Genomic DNA, 24,376 nt, shown 5'->3' on the forward strand with positions numbered 1-24,376 from the left:
ATTTCTTCCTAGAGTGGATAACTTCAGCTGTCTCAGCAAGTCAGCAGGGTAACCAAGATTCTGGACAATTGAAAGACTGGGAATGATATTTCTGTTCACACTTCCAGCCACAACCCAGTCAACTGTAAAAAACCAGGATAAGTTCATAAAAGCATACAGCTTAGACAGGTTTCATATTTCCTTGGAGTTTCTCCTTATTCTGGTTAAAAAGTATTGCACATGTACATTTCAAATATATGTGTAATACACTGCTCAAGTGTATTTTGTAATAGAAAGTCATAGTAAACTTATTCTCAGTAAACAGTGTCTGAGGTGCATGATGAGTTGAAGAACTTTCAGCTACTGTAGGAAATGAGCTGATACCCCAAGAGTTTTTTTGTTTGTTTTGGGGTTTTTTTTCACACTAGCAGTGATTGAGATTAAAGCTCTATTTAAGTATCTTCCTGTTGTCATTTGTACTGCTGGATCACAGAAACAGAGAACCACAGAATTGCTAGGGTTGGAAGGGACCACTGAAGATCATTATCTAGATATTCAATTCAGAGCTTCCTGAAACCTCATTCTTACCTTGTGATTATTATCCCTCAGTATTCTCCCTGGACCTTACACATCCCAGAGTGAGCTGTGCCTGCTGCCCTGGCTTGTAGCATCCTCTTCCCATACAGCTCTCTCTGGTGCCACTCAAAGATCACATCCCAGAACTACATCACTCCAGCTGATGCTCTGGCTAAGTGCTATGACCTATATCAGTGAGTACTTTCATAACAGCACTAATCCATGTGTTGGTGGTGTAATCACTGGTTAAAGAAAGCTGTGTCTATGCTAGGACATGTTTACTAACAGAGATAATTTGCATTTTACTGACACCATTTCCTGGTATGTTTTTCAATATATAGGCAAAATCAGGCTTTTATATCAATATCAATAAGCACCCTTACAGAAGCACACCAAACAAAACTAGTCAAAGTGTAGCTTCTGCAGCTACACCTGATTTTGTAGGTGCAATTGTACTGGTCAGAATGCCAGGTCAGGGTGCGGACTTCAATTGCTGTGTTTGCAGGGGATGCATTACAGCAATGTCTGTAACAGCAAAGTCTGCTTAAACTACAGTAGCTGATATTTGTGTGCAGTTGATTTTACTTTTGGTAAAGCAGGAAATGAAATTAAGAGTTCTGTCTTGACATGTTATACCTACCTGTATATACTAAAAGTAGGGGTTTTAGGGGTACATCTGTGGATAGTGATGTCTGTTTAGTGTGCTTTGTATATTTTAATGATATGCCAGTAAATCTTAAAAAAATGTTATGCCTAATCTGCCTAATTTCTGTTTCTCATCTATTAAAAACACAGTGTTGATTAGTTAGATTTCTGTTATTCTTGGAAAAATTAGATTTTTAAAGAAATAATAAAAACAATGAGATGTGTTAAAAAAAAAGAAAAAATAATAATAATAATTCTACATTTAAATTCCTTTTCTGAATGACACATTTATGCAAGATCCAAAGCAATTGTTAAAGGTCTTTAAAAGAGTACTAAAATCTAATTTTTTGAGTCAACAAATGTTTGGGTTTTTTTAATACTGCGAACATTCTAGGAGATACAGAGAGGAGGGAAAGAAGTGTTTAGGAATTTTAAAGTACCTCACTGTTTTGAGGAAGAGAGATTTTTCTTTAGTTTGAGTTCTATTTTTAATGCCTTAACTGGTATTTTAATCTTCCTAGAGTAGAGGCTACTCATTTGCTGGATTTACTCCATGTTGCTGGGGTTTTGTTTCAGACATTATCCAAAGCTTATCTTAATCCAGGAAGCTTTATGAGATTTAGCTGATACACAGGAAAGGATGGTAACTTCTCTACTTTCCCCCTTGGGTAGTTTCTTGCAGTTTTTCAGCACTTTATTAGAGGGAATTAGAGCAATAGGCAATTTTCTGAATTAAAATCTGAAGCTACAGTGACAGTACTTTTGATCTGTCATGTGGCTCTGGAAATTAATGGTGGGTATGCAAACACTCCTAACAAGAGAAACACTCGAGTTACTGATGCTAAGCCAATGTTGCCAGGGCTCTGAGCACACCAACTGGATTTGCAACCTCTTTTCCTACACCCAGAGCTTTACTGTCTGTACTCAAGGTCCACTCATAGTGCTGCTCTGTAATCTCAGATCAAGGTGCTATGGAAACACCAAATTTCAAGACAGAGGTGTGAGAAGCCTTGCCTGAGTCCTCTGCTGTGTCCAAGCTCAGATCTTTGCCTGTGGTTCTTGTCTGAGCAATGCTGTGGCTATACTTGGTCCTTGCCTGAGCCTACTTACGCTGTAGTAGTGCCCAGTTTTACATCCTGATCATCCTGACCTTGCCTTGCTGACTGAGCTCTCTAGCAGCACCCTGGACCTGCCCTGTCCCTAGACTCACCTGGCAGTCACTGGACTGTTAGCTGACTCAGTTCTTTGTTTAATAGTTGAGTTTCATATACAGGCACACTTATGGCACTTAGATTAAAAAAGGTATTTCAACTTACATCCCCAAAACTAAAAGGAAAACCTGTAGAAATATTTAAATCCAAAGAACTCCAACACATTATAAACATTGCTGCATTGAAGCTCATAGCTTTCCAGTAAAATATGAGCTGTTTCTTCCCTGATACTATAAAAAGAAATTAACAAAGGCTAGGGTCATTTACTGGAGTGATGAATAGCCTTTTGTAATTAAGGTATTGTTTTGGTAATTCCATGACCATCTAACAAAGCTGAAACTGTGCTCCTACTTAAATGGTGGCATTTCCTATTCCCCACTATTGGCCACATTTTTCTCAGGTCTCCCTTGTTTATCCCGTCTTTGGCTAGCCAATATTTTCAGATGAGCCAAACCAGGAATTAGCTGTCAACCAGATTAGATCCCTGATCTTGTGAAGTTGTGTGAAATCTCATCCTTAGAAAATACATATTACACTCCCAGTTTTGCTACAGAGCTCTTTTATGACCTTTAGCAAATCCCTTATCTTTTTCTGTTTCCACTTGTGAAATTGAGGTAATTATATTCCCCAATCTTTTTGTATGTGAAGATTAATTTATTAATATGCATGAGATGTTCATATCCTACAGTGATGAAAGCCACAGAAGATCCTAGATCAAAACTTTTATATATTTGAATTTTATTCATTCACAGCTATGGAGAGTTTATTGCTGTTAAAAGCTTCAGTAAGTCAGACACCTCCACATCATTTTAATTACATTAAACTGTAGTTCAAAAGCAACAATTATATTTAGTTCACTGACGTTTTCATGGTGACCATATCCTAAATTCATTCAAATAATGAATAGTGGAAATTGTGATTCCTGCAGATTCCAAAAAAGCTATTATTGCCAATACATTAATGGCTAGAATGTAAATATTCTAAATGTATGCAAAATTCTGAATTTTGAATGTTTGAAATGTATAATGATTGATCTGCCATCATGATTTAGGTAATCATGGGGGTTTACTGGGGCTCATGGTGCTGGAATGAACTAGTAATATTTAGCTAGTGATTTAAAGTTTTGGGTGGTTTGGGAGCAAGAGCAAGTTAATGGCACAATATGTACCCATGGCCTTGCTTGGAAAGCTGGATGGGCAGGTGTGAAGGCTGAGCTGCTGTGACAGGGGTTCCCAGCATGCAAAGCCAGCTGTGACATTGAGGAACAAGCTCTGGTAACACTGAGGCTGCATCTGCTCTCCAGTTCTGCAGAGAAGCTCATCCAGGCTCTGTTATTCTTTTTAAGTTATGTCTTCAATATGCTTGTCAGAGCTCCTCACCTTCAAAGGGCCGAGACAAAGATGTGAACATTTGCTCTACCTGTGGCCTGAAAACTAGGTTAACAAAAAATACCAAAAAAAAGCTTTTTGCAAGGACCAGGAACAGCCTGGGGTGTGACATATAAGTAAGTAATTAAAAGGCTCATTTGACTATATAGCAATAAACATTAGCTTAATGATTATTGGCTCAATAATTATTAATATCCAGAACACAGCTTTTTCCTGGGATCTTAAAAGGACTTATCTGCTGAGTGGAACAGCTTGCAAAGGTTTACAAGGGGGCGGGGGGGAGGAGAAGAAAACAGATGAAGGCATCAAGGTCTTCAACCTGGGAAAAAATAGAAATTGCTTCTTTTGTAAGGTCACTATGCTTTGATGGACATTAACTTCAGTGAAACTTAGTAAGAACTCAGTTGACATTGCCATTAGAATTGAAGGCTTTTCATTGTAAATGTTCCGGTGTTTCCATCTCAACATGAGGAAGAACTTCTTTACATTAAGTATTGCAGAGCACTGGAGCACACTGCCCAGGGAGTTTGTGAAGTCTCCTTTCTCTGAAGACATTTGAAACCCACCTGGACACATTCCTGTGTAACTTGCTCTAGGTGACCCTGCCTTGGCTGGGACAGGGTTGGACTGAATGATCTCAAGAGGTCTCTTCTAACCCAAATGATTCTGTATTAAGTAAAATGTATTTTGTAATGTGAATTGCCAAGAAGATGTTCTCTGTGAGCAGAAACTAACCTAAGGAAGCATCCCAGTTTGATGAAAGGAAGCATCCTACATCCAACAATAATGGGCATGTTATCTATTTAACTGTGCATTTACTAGAGGGGAAAGGGAGGTTGAAATCATTTAGTCTGCTCCCCTCAGCACCAGCTGCTGTTGTGTCAGCCTTCATATCTCATGACATTGTTCAAAGCACAGCCACCCCTCAGTGCTACCAAATTAGAGCTTTCAGACCTTACCTACATAATTGCAGAGCCATGCTGCTGTATGTGATAGTCATAACTGCATTTTTAGGCCATTTTTGGAAGAGGGGGTGGTTTAACTTCACTCATTTCTCTGAGGTAGACTAAGTGACACTAGAGAGAAGAGTTCCTTCTTGCTCTGGGTTAGTCTGTGGTAGGTTATATTGCCATTTTGGTTGCATCTTGCATGCTGCCTTTTTACTAAGAAAAAAAGTAGTTTGGGTAGATGCTGTCCCTTGTTTATGCTACTACATTGCTTATAAACCCCAGTCCCTATGCTGGTCTGTGATTTTATATAGGTATGCTTACGTTTGAAATTAATTAGTTGGTCTGCAATGTCATTGTAAGCACCAATGTTATCTTCCCTAAACTCTGCAAACCTAGAAAAGGATTTATTTTGCTCTAAACACTTTTTTTGTCCCATCTGCAGAGGGTACTGTGGGGAATTTTCAAAAGGTCTGAGCATGGCTTATCTCTTTTGCCATGGTGGCCTATGTGGTTTTAAATATTGCCAGTTTTGATTGTAAACTGGCTGTTTAAAGCCTTTATTCACTCTGGAATCAGTAAGCTGTTGACTGGACTCAGTGACGCAGACAATCTCATGGAATCCTACATCTTCGGGCACTCAGAAAGACCAAATCCCATTCAGACAGGACCATTTGGAGCTGTCATCAGTTTGGAGAACAATGATTTTGACATGAGTTTCTGTGAAACCAGCAGGCTGCTATTCCTTCCAGAGTCCGGAAAGCCTTGCGGAGAAGGGCGCTGCCTGCGTGGCCCACGGCTCCGGCTGCTTACAGAACTGCTACCCGTGAAGGGTCCTCCTGTAGAAACTGCTCATTTCAGCCAATTACAGCACTCAGGTGCACTCTGGAAATACCCAAAATCGCAGGGTTTAGTTGGGCGAATTGGGGCAATAATCAGGACAGAAATAACTATAATGGTATCAGATGTTAACCAGCAGTTTAAAGAGTGATATGGCAGTAGCATCACAGAAATTCATGGCTCAGAATCTAACCACCTCCAGCCTCCTCCCCCCCAACAGCAACTGAGTGCAGATGGAGAAGTTGGCTGTTTTCCATCAATAGTGAGTAACCCATTTTCTCTGCTGATTGATTTGGCCTGTGCTGTTGCTATTTTACTATTTTTTATGCTATTCCTGGCAGAAAGGTCTTGGCATTAAACTTAATGCTGAATGACGATTTAATACTTCCTGTTGCAAGTCTTGCTGACCTTTAGTTTTGTGGCAAATAATTTCTAATTTGTATATAGGAAAATACTTTAATCATTCAGCATTTAAAATGAGATTGAAAGGAATCATTAGTTTAGCACAAATATGCAATATTTTTATTCTGCTGCTAGAAGTCTCTATACCAAGCTGAACTGTTGCTTGTGAAAAAATGGAAGTGCAGTGTACAAATATTTCCAAATTGCTGATACACCTGATGAATCATCAAGCACTGGGGAGGACTTCCTTCAGCTTTCTCAGCAGCACAACAAAATAGAAGTAACTTGCTTTCTTTTTTCGAATAACCTTCCATTACCTGAGTCCTCACTGAATTAACCCCACACAAAAAATTTTAGTTAGTAAAAGGGCATTATCCCGAATTGATCAAAGTAGCTAACAAGTGTTAGTTGTTACATGTGTCTTTTGACTTTAAATCACACTTCATCATACTTCCTAACAATTTCTGAGGTTTCATTCTTTTAGACAGTGCTCACATGCTGTATTAGTTCTAATTACCTTAAATTCATTCTGGAGCAGGAAGTAAGATTTTTAACTATATGGAAATCTTATACTACTATTCAGAGCTCCATAAATCTTAAAATGAAAAGCATTCAAAGTAGGAGAGAGACTGTAGACTACATAAACAACTATTTTCTAAATTACTTCGCAGCAAAATCCTAATGATACCATTGAACACTTGACACTGCTAAGAGTGTCGAAGAAAAAAATCTATACTGTTATTAACAGCAGAGTTTAATTTAGCCTCAGGTTGTTATTACTTTTTTAACCTTGCACTGTATAATGGGAAGCACTAGAGACGTTTAATCATGATTCTTATTTGTTTAAATCATGGAGTTCTGGTTAACCAAGGGAAGCACTTTCAACTGTCCTCAGTCCTTCTCGGTGGCATGAGCCGAGGCAGTGTCTGCACTGGAGTGACACGGTACAGCTGTCCTAGCCCTAGCTCTCCTGGAGAGGGCTACTCGTCCTATGGTGATTTAAACACTTGCAGGACTGCAGCACGATCACCAATGAAAACAAATGCTTTATTCACGTCCTCAAATTCGAATACAAGTCATCTTGCAGCAGCAGCGCTCTCAGCAGTGACACTTCTATGTAAGCTGTACTCCAGAGCAGCCGGTGTGCTTATGCTATCGGCCTAACAGGTGCTTTAGCATCCCCCACGCGCCGTGGCTCCCCTCGCTGCAGCCCTGCCCGGCCCCGGCGGGGTCCGGCAGTCCGCCGGCCGGGCCCTGGCCTGCACACGCTCAGCCCGCCGCCCTGGGCAGGACCTCGCAGTGCTTCCAGACGCACAGAGCATCGAGCGAGCCGCGGGATGAGCGGGGAAGGGCGATGGGCAGAGCTGCCGCCAGCCGGCAGGCAGGTAGGTTATGAGGCGCTGGGGAGGGCGGCGAGCATCGGGGTGCGCGGGGCCGCTCCCGCGGGGCGCCTCGGCCAGAGCGCCCGCGCTTCTCCCTCAGGCGGGGTCGCGTCAAGGGGCCCCGCCTGGCTCTGCCGGCACCGACACCGTCCGGGGCCGCCGGGCCCAGGCGCCGCGATCGGGCTCCGTCTCTCCGCAGCGGCGCGGGGCGAGCGGCCGGGGCCGGCGGCGACGCCCGCCTCTGCCTCCTCCCCCTCGGTGCCGTGCCTCCTCCCTCCGCCGGGCGGGCGGCCGGCTGCGCGGGCAGGGCGGGCGGGAGGCACAGCGCGGCTGAAAGGTGTTGCTGGAGGGGAAGTTTGGAGAAGGTCGTCGGGTGCCTGGGCGCTCCGGCAGCATCATGGCGGAGCAGGGCGAGTCGCCGGTCCACGTCCAGCAGCCCCAGCCGGCACCGGCACCCGCGCCCGCCGCCCCGGCCGCCGGCTGGCCCATCTGCAGGGACGCCTACGAGCTGCAGGAGGTGATCGGTCAGTGGAGCGGGGGCGCGGCGGGGCGGAGGTGGGGAGGGAAGGCAGGGATGCCGCGGCCGGCTCCGGGCCTACCGGCGCTCGCTCTCCCGCAGGCAGAGCTTGTTCACTGCGGCGGACGCACCCGGCACTGCAGCGGCGGCTGCTACAAACTTTATCCGCCCGGAGCGGGCGGCCCCGGGGGGCGGCGGCTCCTGCTGGAACCCGCCGCGCCCCGCCCGGTGCGGCTCGGCGGAGGTGCCGCTGTCCTGCGGTGCATCGTCACTCCAGCCTTGACCTGCTGCTTTGCGCTAGGACTCCGGCGACTCCGCAGATGCGCTCTGTGTGCTTTGTGTGTCCGGGGATGCGCACATGTGCGTGCATCCGCTTAGATTACTCTGCATTTTTCCCGGTGCTTTCATAGGGGAGGTAAATCTCACCCGTAGATCTGCTGCTCACGTGACGACTCTCTCTTAATTAGTATATATACATATACACGTATATATATATTTAAACTATGTCCTCCTCTCCCTCGCTGTTTCATCTTGTTCGCATCTCCTTGTGCCTCTCGGGCCCATGCCCGTCGGTGGCACGTAAGGCCAGCGGGGGATTACAGCTTCGTTTTCACCCCAGCTAACCTGCATTTGACCCGGTTTGCCGTGTGACGTTTAACCCGTCTGCTGGCCCCTCCAATGTAACGTCCCTGTAGGAAGACGACTTTCTTGGTTGTGTGCTTCAGCACTTTGTTCACGTGTCCAACTAATGCAGATCAGATGTGTTCAGTCTCCATTCCCTTCATTTGGATAAAGTTATTTTGAATTTTACTTTGTGAAATGCTAATTGTTGTTGAAAGTACGTGCGATGGGAAGTTTTTAATCTCTTGGCCTAGATGCTGCTTGTTGCTAATGGTCTGCTTCGGGAAATCTTGCTTTTATTTCTATGTAACATTTTAAACTTCTAGCAAATACTGCGGATAGCAAAGAGCAGCTCTGATTGCTGTTTCTTCTAAATAAGGCCACTTAAGTGAGAAAAGTCCAGGTGATTTGCCTGCTGATCCTGTTGATTATCTTCAGTATTATACTAATTACTAATTGTTGTCAGGCTGATGACAACCAGAACTGTATGTTATCCATCTGAAGGTTGTTGTACTCATCTTTGTCATTAAGCTTTTTTATTTTACACTCAAAATAGTTGAGAAAAGTACTTCTTCCTTAAAATGGGATGGCTTTTTGTTGACCCAGGTGGTACCTTAGTGTTTCTGTTTGTACTTGCAGGCTGTGAATAGGGACTAAGGAGGGATGAGGGTTCAGGTGTTCCAGTCCCTGGAGGTGGCTGACTTGGTTGGGTATTGAGCAGGTGTTGCCTGTGGAGGCCCCATGAAAGTATGCGTTTAATGGATAGAGGACTTTGTCTTCCTCAGTCTGGGGAATGGATCAAAGTTAGCCAAGTGGAAGTGATTCTACTGGCATAAAGGTGTATCTTTGCTAAGTGGTAGGTTCCTTTTCCAAGGTGAAAAAGGCCTCAAAGGTGTTGGATTAATCCTTGTCTAGAGTGTGATATGAGTCACTTAAATAATGGTTGTTTTCTGTTACAATACTTGTAGAATGCCTGCGTGAAGATTTCCTTTAGAAACTCCTTTCCAATTTTTTCTTTCCACTTAAAAGCTTGTATCATTTGGTATGTAAACTGTAATCCTTACTGCTAATATGTATTTATATACATCCATTGAATGAGTAGATGCTAAATCTAGCAGATACAAATCTGTAGAGAAAGGTTTTTGCTAGTTACCTGTGGGTGCTCCTGAATATTAATGTTATTTAACTGAGTGCCTAGGGAGTAATTTGAGGTCAGGGTATATTGAATTAGATTCTTGGACGCACTGAACTTGCCTGCTGTAATTTCACTAAACTTAGGTTTCTTCCATTACTTTCTTTGAAAGTCGCTGAGATTTATTTTGCACCACTTGACTAAAAAAATCTTGTGCTTAGTCAAATATGTCCCTTTTCATTAATACCTTTTATTTGTTCTCTTAATTTACAGGACACTCACTATGACATTTTACTATTAAAAATAGTAAAAACCCCCAACTAAATATGCCCCACCCCACTTTCTAAAAAAAAAAACCCAACCAAACCAAGGCCCATAGAAATTCCATGTGTTTTACCACATGCTAATGTAATTTGGGAGCATTAGGATGAATGTTATTGCTTTTAATGAACATGGTAAGGGACTCTTAAAGAATCTTTTTTTTTATATCTGAGGGAGGAAGGAATGACCCAGTCTGGACTTGGTTCAGCAGCAGCCCTTTACATGTGCTCTGCCAGGGTTAACTGTTGTGAACAGGAATAGTTACCACTTGCTGAAACAAAGCTGATCACCTCTGGAAAGCACTACACACTTCTCCCTGAGGAGCTGGGTAGTGTCAGTTGAGTTCAGCTACAACAGCCCTTTGCCAGTTAAATGAGAAAAATAACAATAACAATGCAGTGAAGCACCATTGTGGGCTTTGCAGGAGGAAAGGTACACCATAATGGTTTATCACAATGCTTCCTGACAGAATAGACTTTAAATTCATTGGTAACTAAAGCAGAGATGCAGGAATAGCTGTTTTAAGAATATTTAAAAGATTTGGTCGGGATTACAAAATGAAAGTAATTGTTAGTCTTGTGGACCATCTCCATTCTTGGCTTTAGCAGTTGGAGAAGTTCTATTCTCCTCTGTGAGAACATGAACTTTTCTTATTGCTCATCTGTGTCTAGCCACATGCTATGTTGAAAACCAAGGCTACATGATACGGATTTCCAAAGAAAAACTTTTTATTTTTTTAATTTTCTGTCTGTTGTATCTTTCATGATGGCTGGGAGATTCAAGTGTCTGCTGAGGAGAAAATACTAGCTTTAAGGAGTGCTTCTTATGAGATGTTATTCCAAGTCTGCTTTATTTTTTAGGTGGCTGGCCAGTTCTCTGTAAACTCTTTGTGTGCAGTTTCATGATACATTTAATCTGCTCTAACAGGCAGCTGCTGAAAGGATCACATTGATCTGACAGCGAACTAGTTCTTCTGCCGGGTCAGTTTTCTGCTGGATCAGATTCCCTGTTTGACTTGCTGCATGGCTTTGTGATTGATAGGTATGATGCAAGGAAGAGGCTCTTCCGATTAATGCCTAGATGCTTATATTTTCTGGAGTGGGAGAAAAACATTCTGATTGTTCTCTGTAAATGTATAGTGTAAAGGGGAAATTTTTGCATCAAGTCAGATTAATACATGCTCTTGATATATAAAAGCACTTTGGCATTAGAAGGGGATTCCTAATTGTTAGCAAAGGAGGATCCAACCAACCTCTGGAAGTAGTTAGAGATAAGAACTGTAATTGCTATTAAGGTAAAGCCAGATTTAATTTAGTGAGGACCTGGGAGATCTCTTTCTAAGATTTTAATGCATTTAAATGCTCAGTGGGTTTTAATATGTGTGGAGAGGATTTTGTTGTTTTTGTTGGGTTCTTTTGGGTTTTTTGTGAGATGAATATGATTTAGATTAAAAAAAAACAGCTAATAAAAGTGATACTGTGAGAGGTGTTCTTATACAGTTTGGGTTTATAACCAAGTATTCAGAATAAAATAACTGAAATAGATGTCTTTGAATTTGCCATGTACTATAAGAGTTTTTTTCCTTGGAAGCAATATAAATCTTCACAGAACAAACATTTAAATGGTAATCAGCATTAACACTTTATTCAATTTTCGGGGTTTTTTAATATTCTTTCTACTTTTCAAATTGTAATGAGCACTACATCATCTGGATGAGACAAAGCAGCATTAAATCTTGGGGTTTTTTTTGTTTTATTTTGGGTGGGTTATTTTTTTATTTTTTTATTATTTTTTTTTTATTTTTGCTTGTTCAAGTATGATCAAGTAGCTCCAACTTTATTTTGGAAAACTACTTTGGAGTTGATACTTCTCTGCAAGATGTAACTTATTGTCATCCTGCATTGATGGAAGGTGGATTCTGATATGGATTATTTTGTGATTAGGTTGGGTACTAGTTTCCATTATAAAATTACATTTTTTTCTCCTGCTGCTACTGACTTAGAAAATTATTTTGGCTGGGAAACAGACAGAATTAGATTGAAATAAAGGGTTACTTTTATGGGACGGATTATCTATATTGGCTGCAAATCATGAAAAAGTTACCTTAGCTGAACTTGTGTGTTTGTCTATTTTTTTTTCTAACTTTGAGCTCAAAAATATCTTGTGGTTTGTTGCCTCATCAGGTACAGTGTTGCTAGGTCAAATGTGTTGGGATTTTGAACAGAACAAGTTACCATGTGAGACTGTTCTGCTGATTTTATGGTTCTTATTGTAAGCAGCCTGTGAACTGCTCTTGGTTAATGGCTCTGGGTTCTTTGGTGCTGTTTCCTGGTAGGTTAGTTACTTTTTTTTTTAACTCCCCTGCTGCATATATTGCTAATGGCTCTTTGTCTCACAGAGAACAGACTATCCTATATTTGTTGTTATCAGAAATCTTTGAGTGTCAGAGTGGTCTCTGTTTATGGTCCTCAGGAATGTTCACATTGGTAGTGCTGTATGCTGTTTTGAAAAGCCTCTTAATAGTTAGAGGTAAAATTATAGTTCTGCATTGTTGTTCAGTTAATCAAATGGTCAGGTTCACATTTTCAAAAATTTCCTATCCCTATGCTGAATCAGGTTTGGTGTTTTTTGAGATTTGAAGGTCTTTCTTTTGCAGTAGTTTTTATGCGTGTACTGTAAATAAAAATCGCATTGTGCTGAATGAAATACCACACTGGCAACTAAAGCTATGGCAAAATTTTATATTTGCTCTTGCAAATAATTCTTGCATGAGAAGCTGCATACTTTGATAAGTACTACTTAATGCTACCTAAGGTCTTTATAGCAAAACTTTTTGTAAAAAAAATAAAAAAATAAAAAAATAAAAATGTGCCTGCCTTAATTCTGCTCCAAAGCAAATTTTATTTCTTTCCAATAAATCTTAAAAGTTATTGCAGCAACCTAAGCATATTGTACATGCACATATTAAATACAGCCTTTGTAATATTAATTGTAACTTAATACAACTGCAGCTTGACAGGAAGAGTGTAATTTTACATTTTGAGTAATAATTGGTTGAGATTTTCTGTCTGCTAATACCCATCTGTAGAAACTGGAAATATTAAATCCCCATTTAGTATTTTAATAAGGAGTGGTTTTTAATTCAGTTGCCAGGATAAAGGTGGTTATGGTGCAATTTAAAAACACCTTGTGGAACATTCACAGTCCCGTGCTGCTAATGAGGCCGTGCAGAGCTTGAAGTTGTTAACTTGTTAATTATTTGCTTTGTCTCCACATGGTAGTGTTGGGAAGGGACCTCAGGGACCTCTGTCTTGGCTATATATATTTTTTTTAAAAAATTTATTTATTTATTTATTTATTTTAAATGGAAATGCATTAGAAATACCCAGATTGGAGACATGGCTATACATAGCTGTAGTTTTCATTGGTTCAAAGAGGTTAAACTTTGAGTGATTTAATATTCAAACTTTGTTATATAATCTAGTGAATTTTAAAGCAAAAATAACTCAGGCAATTGGAATTCAGACTTGTCAGGAAAAAAAGTTAAAATATTAATTGGAAATTGTGTTAAAAAAAAAAAACTTCCTTTGAGGTTTTTTTTTTTTTGTTTCTCCTGATTACAAGTAACCTTGTTTTAAAGTTATCTTGTTAACTGGAAAGCTAAAGGAACACAGCAGGCAGTTGGCTGGTGCTGTGTATTGATAATTTATAGAAAATATGCTTTCCTGCTCTTCCAGTCTGCCTACTTCCCTATTGGTTGGCTCTCTTCTCCCTGTGCTTTCCCTTCAATCCAAGTTGTTCTTACAGTGAAGGCCCAATACCTCTGGAACCTGTGAATTCCTGGCTCCACAGGAGTTGCTTGTGTTAGAAGAGGAGCCACTCTACAGGTGAGAGTGTAGAAATTTGAAGGCATTGCATGATTTTGCCCCTTGCTAAGTGTTACCACAGCAAGGCTTTGCATCTTCAGAGTAGAGCTACTTCTTGTAACCAGCACTGTGCTTTGATGGCAGGGGCCGAGTTCAGACCTGGCACAGCTGTTTTATATTGGGTCAGATGTTGTTCTGAAACAACTTAAGAACTGTGTTACTCTTTTAGTCTTAGGTCCTAGACCAGTTGTGGTTTTTTTTCAGAATCTGTTTGTCAAATGGAGCTTCTCTTTGTTAACTGGAAACAAAACCACATCTGTTCTGATTGGCTTGAGGGGAAAAAACATTTAGCTCTCCATGCAAAGGAGATGTGGGTAGCTCATATAGTGGCTACTTGTCTAAGTCATATTTAATTTTTGTGTGCACATGTAGATGAAACTTGAGAGTGTCTATAGGCTGATGTAAAGATTATTTTACATAGCTTTTGAGCTATGCTTCTGCACTTAAAAATTAGAATGAGAAGCAGACTGAAAATTTGAAGCTTTTCTGTGTTCCTAATCATGCTTTCAGAAAAGTAGTGTACTTAAAGGTCTTGAAGGTCAAGATCCAAGTTGAATGTCTATGTTACAAGTATACCTGCTTCAGGGTAGTGGTACAAAAATAATTAATTTAACCAAACAGGAAAATACTGTATATTTGTTAATCATGGTTTCTGTCTTTTAGGAGTAATATGAACAAGAGCATAAACTTGATCTATTGCTTTAGACTTTTGAGAAGCAACATACTTGGATTCAGAAACATAGCCATTTAATTATAAAGTCACTTTTTCCTTCTCATTTTTTTGCTTTGAAGATATTTTATTACAGCTTAAGCTTATAATTTATTCCTCTTAGTGTCTTGTGCTTCTAGACTCTAAGTCACTTCAGACTAATAATAGAAACTTCATTAGAATGAGATTAGAATCACCTAATGAAAATTTAATTATATGATAGTATTTATATTGCTCCAACTCCTCCATTGTTTCATGAGAAGCAATATATAAGAAATAGTTAAGTTTTCTCTTTGTAGTGCGTGGTCACAGTAGAATCAAATTCTAGAAGGCATGTTTTTTGGAGTGAACAAGCTGAAGGTGATTTGTAGCTCAACGCTGCTGTACTAATTAGAGATCTTTATGACACTACAGTAGCAATAATGCCTTTGTTTTTGTGGATTGCTGTTTTTCATTCTCGGAAGAGAATGATGCACTATGTGGTGACATCCGGAATACTTGGAAAATACTGTGTTCATGGTATTAGAATTGTTCCAAGTGCTTACTTTCAAACTAAACGAGAAACAATAAAATATGCCAATTAAATCGACACCAGAATTTGTTTATAGTGCTACTTCAGAAGTGAATAGTAATTCTTTTTTAAGAGCTTTTTTCTAGGCAGGAGATCTGACTCAGCATAGCAAATCTTCAATATGCCCTATTTTTATGAGGAAGTTCTGTGGACTTCTGATGGTACCCTGGTAAGGTAACTGTTGGTTCCATAGTGAATACCAGATACCAAGTTTTCCCATAGTTACACAGAGACACTTTCAGGAGGTTTTGCCTTCCAGATTTTTAGAGTTGCATGTATATTGAATAATGGTTTCTATATTGCTGATGAAAAAACAGGAAGAATGAAATGATCAGAATCTGTTTTTTTTCGTGTGAGGATGAATGGATAATAACATGGCAGATAAAATCCATAAATTCATTATCAAGTTGTATCCTTCACTCTTTTTCGTGCCTTTTTTTGGAAAGATGTGGGATGAGTATGAATTTGTTGGATACGTTCACGTGGAGTACTGTCCATCCACGTTTGTCCTTATCCCATGGCAGCCCCAGCATGGTGTATATGTCAGGATCTGCCTCCTGCCTGCAGCGTGGCTGTGTGCAGGGGCAGTGACAACATGGGCCAAGGAGCCTGCTGTAAGGTCTTTGGCTGATACTTTTTTGTTTATTCTTTCCTTAAAATTTTGGAGTGTGAGTGAAGTTGGATTCTTAATAATTTTGAAGGAAGCCAGGGTAGATGTGATTATAAACAACACTTTTCTAAAAAAAAAAAGTTTTCCTCAGTTTCTCCAGTTTATCCAAAACTGGAGAAGGCCTCATGCCTCAGAGCTCTTCTTCCCCTCCTCTGTCCTGTGAGCTAGTTTACAGCTAGTTACTTTTTGTTATGCCCCAAGAAAAGTATTCCTTCAAATAATGAACTGCTACATGTAATGTTACTCATTGTTCAATGGCTTGTGTATTTTCTAGTCCTTAAGTTTCATGAATTCACAAGTTACATTTGTATGCTGATATGACAGTGAAGGCATTTTAGGTATTCATTAGATGAGTACAGCTAAACACCCTCTTTGCTGTCTGATAGGATACATGTTGTTTCTTGGTGGTATTGAATTCCCAATCCCTGCTCTGCAACTTCTGAAAATTGTAATAAAATTAATATTGAAACAGCAGTTTATTTTGCCCTTACGTATAACATGTTTCACTTTTTTTCTTCTTAAATGGCAACTCATATGGAAAATAATCTAATTGAGAGATCAGTCCATGTATAGAACTTGACATTTCACTGCTCAGTTCAGTTTCATATTCAGTTTCATGACTAGAATGGCACAAGATTTCTACAGACAAAATCAGTTTAGAACAATTTGTAACTAGCATAATAGAGAACTTATAATATGACAACTGAGGATTTCTTATTGACTACATCCTAAGTTATGATTTCTTATCAACTAAGTAATATAGAATTTATAACACAACTGAACTTATTATTTCCAATCATGGGAACTTGTCAAAACCCAACACATTGTTTGATGTCTCAATATAACAATCATGATCTGGACTGGAAGATGATATGAAAGAGATGAGTCAGTCCTCAGAGGTAGCAGATAATGATGGAAGCATCTCTGGCCACAAGGGTCATAGACCTCACTGTCCACCAGCAGCTTGAGTCCAAATTCCTTACTTATGACTTGTAAGTGCTTAATGTTATGGGCAGTATTCCATGTACTGTTACACTTACAGTGATGGGTTTGTCACCAGCGCTGGGACCTGGGATGTGCAGTGCTGGTACAAATCGGCTGTGATTCCCAGGAATCTTGAAGCTGGTAGGGAGAGGAAGGAGAAATATGTTTGGTTTGTCTACTTGGTTCACAGGACCTTCAGTGCCTGAGAATAAGGGGGAAATTCTCAAATAGTGGTGATTGGGGATTTTTTTATATAGACATTTCTCACCTATAAATAACACTTCTTATGAAGATATTTGAGATGTAGAGCAGAGAAAAAGGAATTTAATCTTGCTTAACGTTTATAATAGGGGGTTTCCCTAGACAGTTACCTTTCAACTTTATTTAGATGACTCACCTATTTTAAAGGACAAGCCAGCGAGAAAATAACATCTATTGAAAGTGGACTGCTTTTGTTCATGTTTTCTTACCAGCTGTGATGCTGACATTTCCATGACAGGTTTACTTGAATGCCATAGTTAATGGTCATCGATGGACTTTTCAGTCTACAGTAATTTCACGACTATAAGGCGCACCCTTATGACTAAAATTTTTCCCTAAACCCGGAAGTGCGCCTTATAGTCCGGTGCGCCTTATCTGATCTACAAAGTTGCAAAATTTTCCACCCCGGAAGTGAGAGCCGCGAGGGGGGGCGGCGCCGCGGGAGCGCCGAGTAGCCATGGTGGGGCAGCCGCGGGCAGTCCCAGGCACAGGGAGCAGCGCGGGCTGGAAGGCAGAGGGCGGCCCCGGGCAGCCCCAGGCACGGGGAGCAGCGCGGGCTGGAAGGCGGGGCGTGGCCCCGGCGACTCCAGGCACAGGGAGCAGCGTGGACTGGAAGGCGGGGCGTGGCCCCGGGCAGCCCCAGGCACGGGGAGCAGCGCGGGCTGGAAGGCGGGGCGTGGCCCCGGCGACTCCAGGCACAGGGAGCAGCCTGGACTGGAAGGCGGGGCGTGGCCCCGGGCAGCCCCGGGCACGGGGAGCAGTGCGGGCTGGAAGGCGGGGGACGGCCCCCGGCGGCTCCAGGCACAGGGAGCAGCGTGGACTGGAAGGCGGGGCGTGGCCCCGGGCAGCCCCAGGCACAGGGAGCAGCGTGGACTGGAAGGCGGGGCGTGGCCCCGGGCAGTCCCAGGCACAGGGAGCAGCGCGGGCTGGAAGGCAGAGGGCGGCCCCGGGCAGCCCCAGGCACGGGGAGCAGCGCGGGCTGGAAGGCGGGGCGTGGCCCCGGCGACTCCAGGCACAGGGAGCAGCGTGGACTGGAAGGCGGGGTGTGGCCCTGGGCAGCCCCGGGCACGGGGAGCAGTGCGGGCTGGAAGGCAGGGGACGGCCCCCGGCGGCTCCAGGCACAGGGAGCAGCGTGGACTGGAAGGCGGGGCGTGGCCCCGGGCAGCCCCAGGCACAGGGAGCAGCGTGGACTGGAAGGCGGGGCGTGGCCCCGGGCAGTCCCAGGCACAGGGAGCAGCGCGGGCTGGAAGGCAGAGGGCGACCCCGGGCAGCCCCAGGCACGGGGAGCAGCGCGGGCTGGAAGGCGGGGCGTGGCCCCGGCGACTCCAGGCACAGGGAGCAGCGTGGACTGGAAGGCGGGGCGTGGCCCCGGGCAACCCCGGGCACGGGGAGCAGTGCGGGCTGGAAGGCAGGGGACGGCCCCCGGCGGCTCCAGGCACAGGGAGCAGCGTGGACTGGAAGGTGGGGCGTGGCCCCGGGCAGCCCCAGGCACAGGGAGCAGCGTGGACTGGAAGGCGGGGCGTGGCCCCGGGCAGTCCCAGGCACAGGGAGCAGCGCGGGCTGGAAGGCAGAGGGCGGCCCCGGGCAGCCCCAGGCACGGGGAGCAGCGCGGGCTGGAAGGCGGGGCGTGGCCCCGGCGACTCCAGGCACAGGGAGCAGCGTGGACTGGAAGGCGGGGCGTGGCCCCGGGCAGCCCCAGGCACAGGGAGCAGCGTGGACTGGAAGGCGGGGCGTGGCCCCGGGCAGCCCCGGGCACAGGGAGCAGTGCGGGCTGGAAGGCAGGGGGCGGCCCTGGGTGCCCCAGGTAACGGGAGCAGCGCGGGCAGGGAGGTGTTACTACTTTGTAACTTTGTTGTGCGCAGCGGCCTGAGCCGACGGGACCACAGTGCTGGGGGCAGCGGCGCCACAGCTGATAGGGGCAGGCGCAGCCAGCGGGGCTGCGGTGCTGGCGGCAGCGGGGCCACAGCCCGATAGGGGCCGACGGGACCACAGTGCTGGGGGCAGCGGCGCCACAGCTGATAGGGGCAGGCGCAGCCAGCGGGGCTGCGGTGCTGGCGGCAGCGGGGCCACAGCCCGATAGGGGCCGACAGGACCACAGTGCTGGGGGCAGCGGCGCCACAGCTGATAGGGGCAGGCGCAGCCAGCGGGGCTGCGGTGCTGGCGGCAGCGGGGCCACAGCCCGATAGGGGCCGACGGGACCACAGTGCTGGGGGCAGCGGCGCCACAGCTGATAGGGGCAGGCGCAACCAGCGGGGCTGCGGTGCTGGCGGCAGCGGGGCCACAGGCCGGTAGGGGCCGACGGGACCACAGTGCTGGGGGCAGCGGCGCCACAGCTGATAGGGGCAGGCGCAACCAGCGGGGCTGCAGTGCTGGCGGCAGCGGGGCCACAGGCCGATAGGGGCCGACGGGGCCGCAGTGCGCCGAGCCGAGCGAGGGATGGGAGGCAGGGCAGTGGCGGCGCGGGGCAAGCCCGCCGACATGGGGGCACCCAGAGCACCAGGGAACTCTGGAGCAGCGGGGCCCTGGGGACGCCGCACGGAGCGGCGGAGGGCTTTCTCCGGCCCCGGGGACGCCACACGGAGCGGCGGCGGGCATTTTCCGGCCCTGGGGACACCGCACGGAGCGGCGGCGGGCATTTTCCGGCCCCGGGGACGCCGCACGGAGCGGCGGCGGGCATTTTCCGGCCCCGGGGACGCCGCACGGAGCGGCGGCGGGCATTTTCCGGCCCCGGGGACGCCGCACGGAGCGGCGGCAGGCGTTCCCTGGCCCCGGGGATGCCGCACGGAATGGCGGATACAGGCAGGCCCGGGGGCCAATGGCCGCCGGGTTGGGGCGGGGCCTTGGCCAGCAACCGCGCGGGGGGAGCTGGGGGCGGAGCCTCGCTTAAAAAAAAAAAAAAAAAAAAAAAAGTGCGCCTTATAGTCCGGTGCGCCTTATCTGATCTGCAAAGTTGCAAAATTTACCGACTCCCGGGGGGTGCGCCTTATAGTCCGGTGCGCCTTATGGTCGTGAAATTACTGTAATCTTAGTGTGATGAGGCATTGTATCAAGCTGACGTGCTGAGCTCTGTATGGTTATAGGCAAAGTCCCCTTAACAAGAAAGTGTCTGAAAGCAAAACACCATCACTAAGGCTAGTGTTTCATTTTAAAGATGAAAACAGTCACCATTAAATAAACATATGTCAAATCTAAATATATCTGTTTTCACTTTCTAGCCACAGATTTCTTAAATACCTTTATCAGTGAGAGTAGAACTCTTAAAATTGTTTTAACCATGGCTGGTGGTGATAGGTGATTATTCTTCAGATAAGAAAGATGTTTCAGAAGAGATCCTGCAATATAGTGTGTCTGAGCTCTCTGATGGAGAGAAGTAAGACTTGTATTTTCCAGATCATTGGTAGAGCTTCTCTACTTTCTTGTATGATTTCAATTTATCTTATTTCCTGAATAATTAGTTTGTGATTGACGCTTCTTTGCTATACTCTGATGCTAGAATCCTCTGTGTTCAGGAAAGTAGTTCTGTTTTCACATGCTTTTGACAGAAAAATTTATTCTGTTCTGCATATTTGACAGGGAGCTGTATCATAGCAAACCTCAAAATATTTTCTGTAATTTATCTAGGCAAAACATCTATTATAACGAATTCTTTTACTATTTTAGTGAGAAAATAAAGAGAATAGCTTGGAAAGCTAGGTCATTCCCTCCTGTGGCTGTTTTTCATGCATATGAAGGTTTACTGCTGATTGTGAATCCCCCTGCCTTTTTCCTTCTCTATGGAGAATCTGATATCTGGTTAATGCTGAAGCTTGCTTTGCCTTAGCCTTAGCATGAGTTGTCTTAACACTTGCATAGAACTTTCTTATAAAGCATAATCGTTTTGACATCAACATTTAGTCTATTTATGACTTCAGTACAGTCACAGAAATATTTATACAGCATATTTGGAGAGGTTTTTCTGGATTGTGAATGCAATGAGCATTTCAAAAGTAGTATGGGATAAGCTGGGTCTCAGATTTTGGGTAGGCTAATTTCCCACAGAAAGATAAACACAACAATTGAGTAACCCAGTGGTTCTGTAACCATAATAGCGATGTTTTTAAATGTCCAACTTCATAACAAATTCATTGAGGATTTAAGGAGATTAATTGTCGAATGCTGAAAATGCAGAAGTAGCAGTTCTATGCAAGGACATTAATTTCATGTAACACTTAGTGCATTTAAGTGAATTATGTCATAATTGCTAGGCTAAGCAAAATAGTATCCAAGTGAGTTATAAGGAGAGAGATTGATCCCAACATGAATTCAGAACACAAAATGGTCAGGAATTATTAGTAAATTTAATTTACATGATTATTGTTCTTAAGAATTCAAGTATTTGTTATGTGAAGATGTAAAGGGAAATAATACCTCATTTTCTGTCAAGAAGCTAAGTTTCAGAAAGATGTAGAGTTCAATATGGAGATACAAATGAGCTTTAATCAGCTGATTTACAACTTACTTTAATCAGTGGAAGTAATATGAAAGAAAATGAGTAATACTGAAAGTTGTCTAAAGTATTGTGGGATAAAAATCTAAAAACTGAAAGGAATGAAACATTCTTTGTTCTCAGTTTCTTAACCAAAAGTATTGCTTTGTCACCAACAGAATTAATTATTTTGAAATTGGAGAGACTGGTTCAGCCCAGTGCTGCTATGGAATATTTTGAAGGGCTGATTGGTTCATGCCACATTTACTAATGCTGGACATATGCTACACAATATTGCATGTAACATACAGCATATATAACACAGCTTTCCAAGCTTGTGTGTAAGTACAGGTGCTTTGCATGTTACATGCAAAAAACTCCTCGTGTATTCATGAGTAGACACCTAATCTAGATTTCTACACAATTTTTGTGCACAAATGCATTCTGCTCCATGCAAAAGAAATCCTGCAGTTACACTGTATTGGAGTTAGATTTAAGAATTACCTAGGGGACTCTTCTTCAGAACTAGGATGTCATGGGAAATTAAATAGAAATACTTCCATTGCTGCTTCATCCCTTGTCGTAGATTTTATTATGTTTATTACTGGCTTTTTACAGATAGTTACAATTTAGTCTTGGATTGGAGACTGGTTTGAAATTTGTGTCCACCGATCGCTACATTTAATAGGAGGTTTCTATATGTTGGGGAAGCAGAAGTGTATAAAAATGCAGTTGGTATAGGTTGGTATGTAAGACTTTATAGTTTCTGAGATATTTAGTCTTCTCCAATTGCAACTGCTCTCTAACCCTTCAGATGCCTAGTCAACAAGAAAAATTACCATTAACAACAAGTTTCATCCTCCTTTTCAGAAATTAGTAGTATTGGGGAGGATCTCTTTTGTTAGAGTGACCGAAATTGAAGAAATCTTTAAAAGAGGTTTGTTCTGAAATACTGTAGAGACGAAGCCAGTAAGAGAGAGACTTGAATCATTAAGGGCTAATGAAGTTACTGTCTTTTTTTTTTTTTTAAGGAGAAGAAGAAAATAGAAAAGAAATGCTTGTGATCTATTTCAAATACAGGTGTTCCATGACAAGTGGAAAGTATCAGACCTTTATCAATAATGAAATTAATGCAGTGTCGCATCCTTGTATGAAGGATGTGGGCGTATGCAATATGCTGGTAATATGGTCCAACCATCTCACCTCACTGTCTTGTCTTTTTGAGACTTGACTAGTGGAGAGTAGTTAAAACTAACATGTTAATACCATTTGTTGATCACAGTTCTTCAAGTATCCTTCTTCTCTTTGCTAAGTCAGGTTCTGCAAGGGTTAAATTCATGTTAAAAAAATGGAGAGAGGAAAAAATACCTTTATGTCAAGTTTAGAACGACTTGAAGGAACTTGTTCAGGTAAGCTTAAATCCCAGATGAGTTTTTATATGCTCTCTGTGAAGTATGTGCAAAGAAAAATGCAGAAAACTGCTTTTAGGTTACACCCTTTTGGAAGAGGTGAAGTGTGGCCATATGTAGTGACTCTTGAGAAGATTTCTGTTGTATGAACCCAGACAGTTAAAAGCAATTTTAATGGCTATGTAGCGTTGAGAACAGGATGGTAGGGAGTGCATGATGTGTAGCATGAAGGGACAGGTTGGCTGTAAGGGCATGCTTGCGCTACAGGGGATGGTAGCAAAAACACCAGGACAAGATGAAACTCTGACCTGTTGTCTGTTGTGAAATGGGAGTAGTAGGCATCTTGATGTGGTCTGAAATTGCATTATTTCACTGCTAACTTTTGAAATTGGCAAAGAGAACTTGTCTGTAGCAGAATGACTTTTCCAGTAGTGGAAAAACCCCATTGTTCTAACAAAGCTGTTTTGTTTTGTTTTGTTTTGGTTTTTTTTTTGAGTCTGACTGTGGGTAATCGTTTTGTTCTGCAGGAGACAACTGGATGTAAAGGCTTCATGATTTATGCAATCTGAGCTTTCATTATACTGTATCAGTTTCCTAAACAGAGACTGGGTGTTAAACCAGTCTATGTTTTGGTTATTGTGTAGTTGGTATTCTCTGCTTTGAGGGTTTTGGAAGACTTGTAAGGCTCAATGTGTCTGAAGAAGCCCTACCTTCTGACAAGGAATAGTTAACTGTAATCTATTCTATTCAATCATTTTCTGTGATTCTAACTTGTAATGCTAAATTGTTGACTGTGACAATTTAGTTTCACTGTGTATAGTGCATTAGTTTTGTAGTCTGTTACCTCTCAAGTGAAGTACTTATCTGGGTAATCTGGTGTCTAATAGCTGCTCCTCTGGAACACTTCACTCTTCTGCTTGTTTAGTAGGTGGGACAAAAGTCTTCTGACCAGATATGAAAGCTGCAGGTTTTCTTTCTCTTTATCCCTGGTTGTTCACCTTGTGAGCCAGAGAGTGGAGGGGAACATCTTCAAGAGGAAGGAGGCATGTAGCTACTCAGTGTCTGGCTCCTACTTCAGTATGTGAAACTGCTTTTTCAAACACCTTTTATATCTACGTAGGTCCAACTGAGATTAAAGACTTTATTCTGAAACAAATTGACTTTACTCTCAAACTAGTGTATTATGTAGAGAATTAGAAAAGCAGGAGAAAGAAGAAACTAGGTATATTCGTTTCTTTGTAAACCTAAAAGTCTTTTTGTATTTTCAGCACATCTTAGTAATGTGCTAAAGAATATCCCATTGCAAGTCATCTCTGTCTGAGAAGAAAACACAGAAAAATATACTTTTTTTTATAGTTTAATTTTTCCAAAATGTTTTGAAGTGTTACTTGCTGTCATTTAACTTGAGGAAGTAGTCAAG

General features: G+C 43.1%; 1 protein-coding gene across 3 annotated transcripts in view; it reads left to right on the forward strand.

The window, feature by feature from the left end:
• Window positions 1-6,792: 6,792 nt before the first annotated feature.
• The window catches only part of STK39 (serine/threonine kinase 39), an 86,985-nt gene continuing 69,401 nt past the window's right edge, over window positions 6,793-24,376 (forward strand). Inside the window, exon 1 of one of the 3 annotated variants that reach the window (XM_033064414.2) lies at window positions 6,793-7,373. In XM_033064414.2, the coding sequence (XP_032920305.1) occupies window positions 7,343-7,373 (31 nt within the window). In that variant the 5' untranslated portion in view covers window positions 6,793-7,342. Of the gene's footprint in view, window positions 7,374-7,646; window positions 7,895-24,376 lie in introns of those variants that run through there. The other 2 variants (XM_033064413.2, XM_033064411.2) reach the window with 2 other exon arrangements.

Source organism: Catharus ustulatus, chromosome 7 (genome assembly GCF_009819885.2).
Source record: "Catharus ustulatus isolate bCatUst1 chromosome 7, bCatUst1.pri.v2, whole genome shotgun sequence".
NCBI classification, from domain to species: Eukaryota; Metazoa; Chordata; class Aves; order Passeriformes; family Turdidae; genus Catharus; species Catharus ustulatus.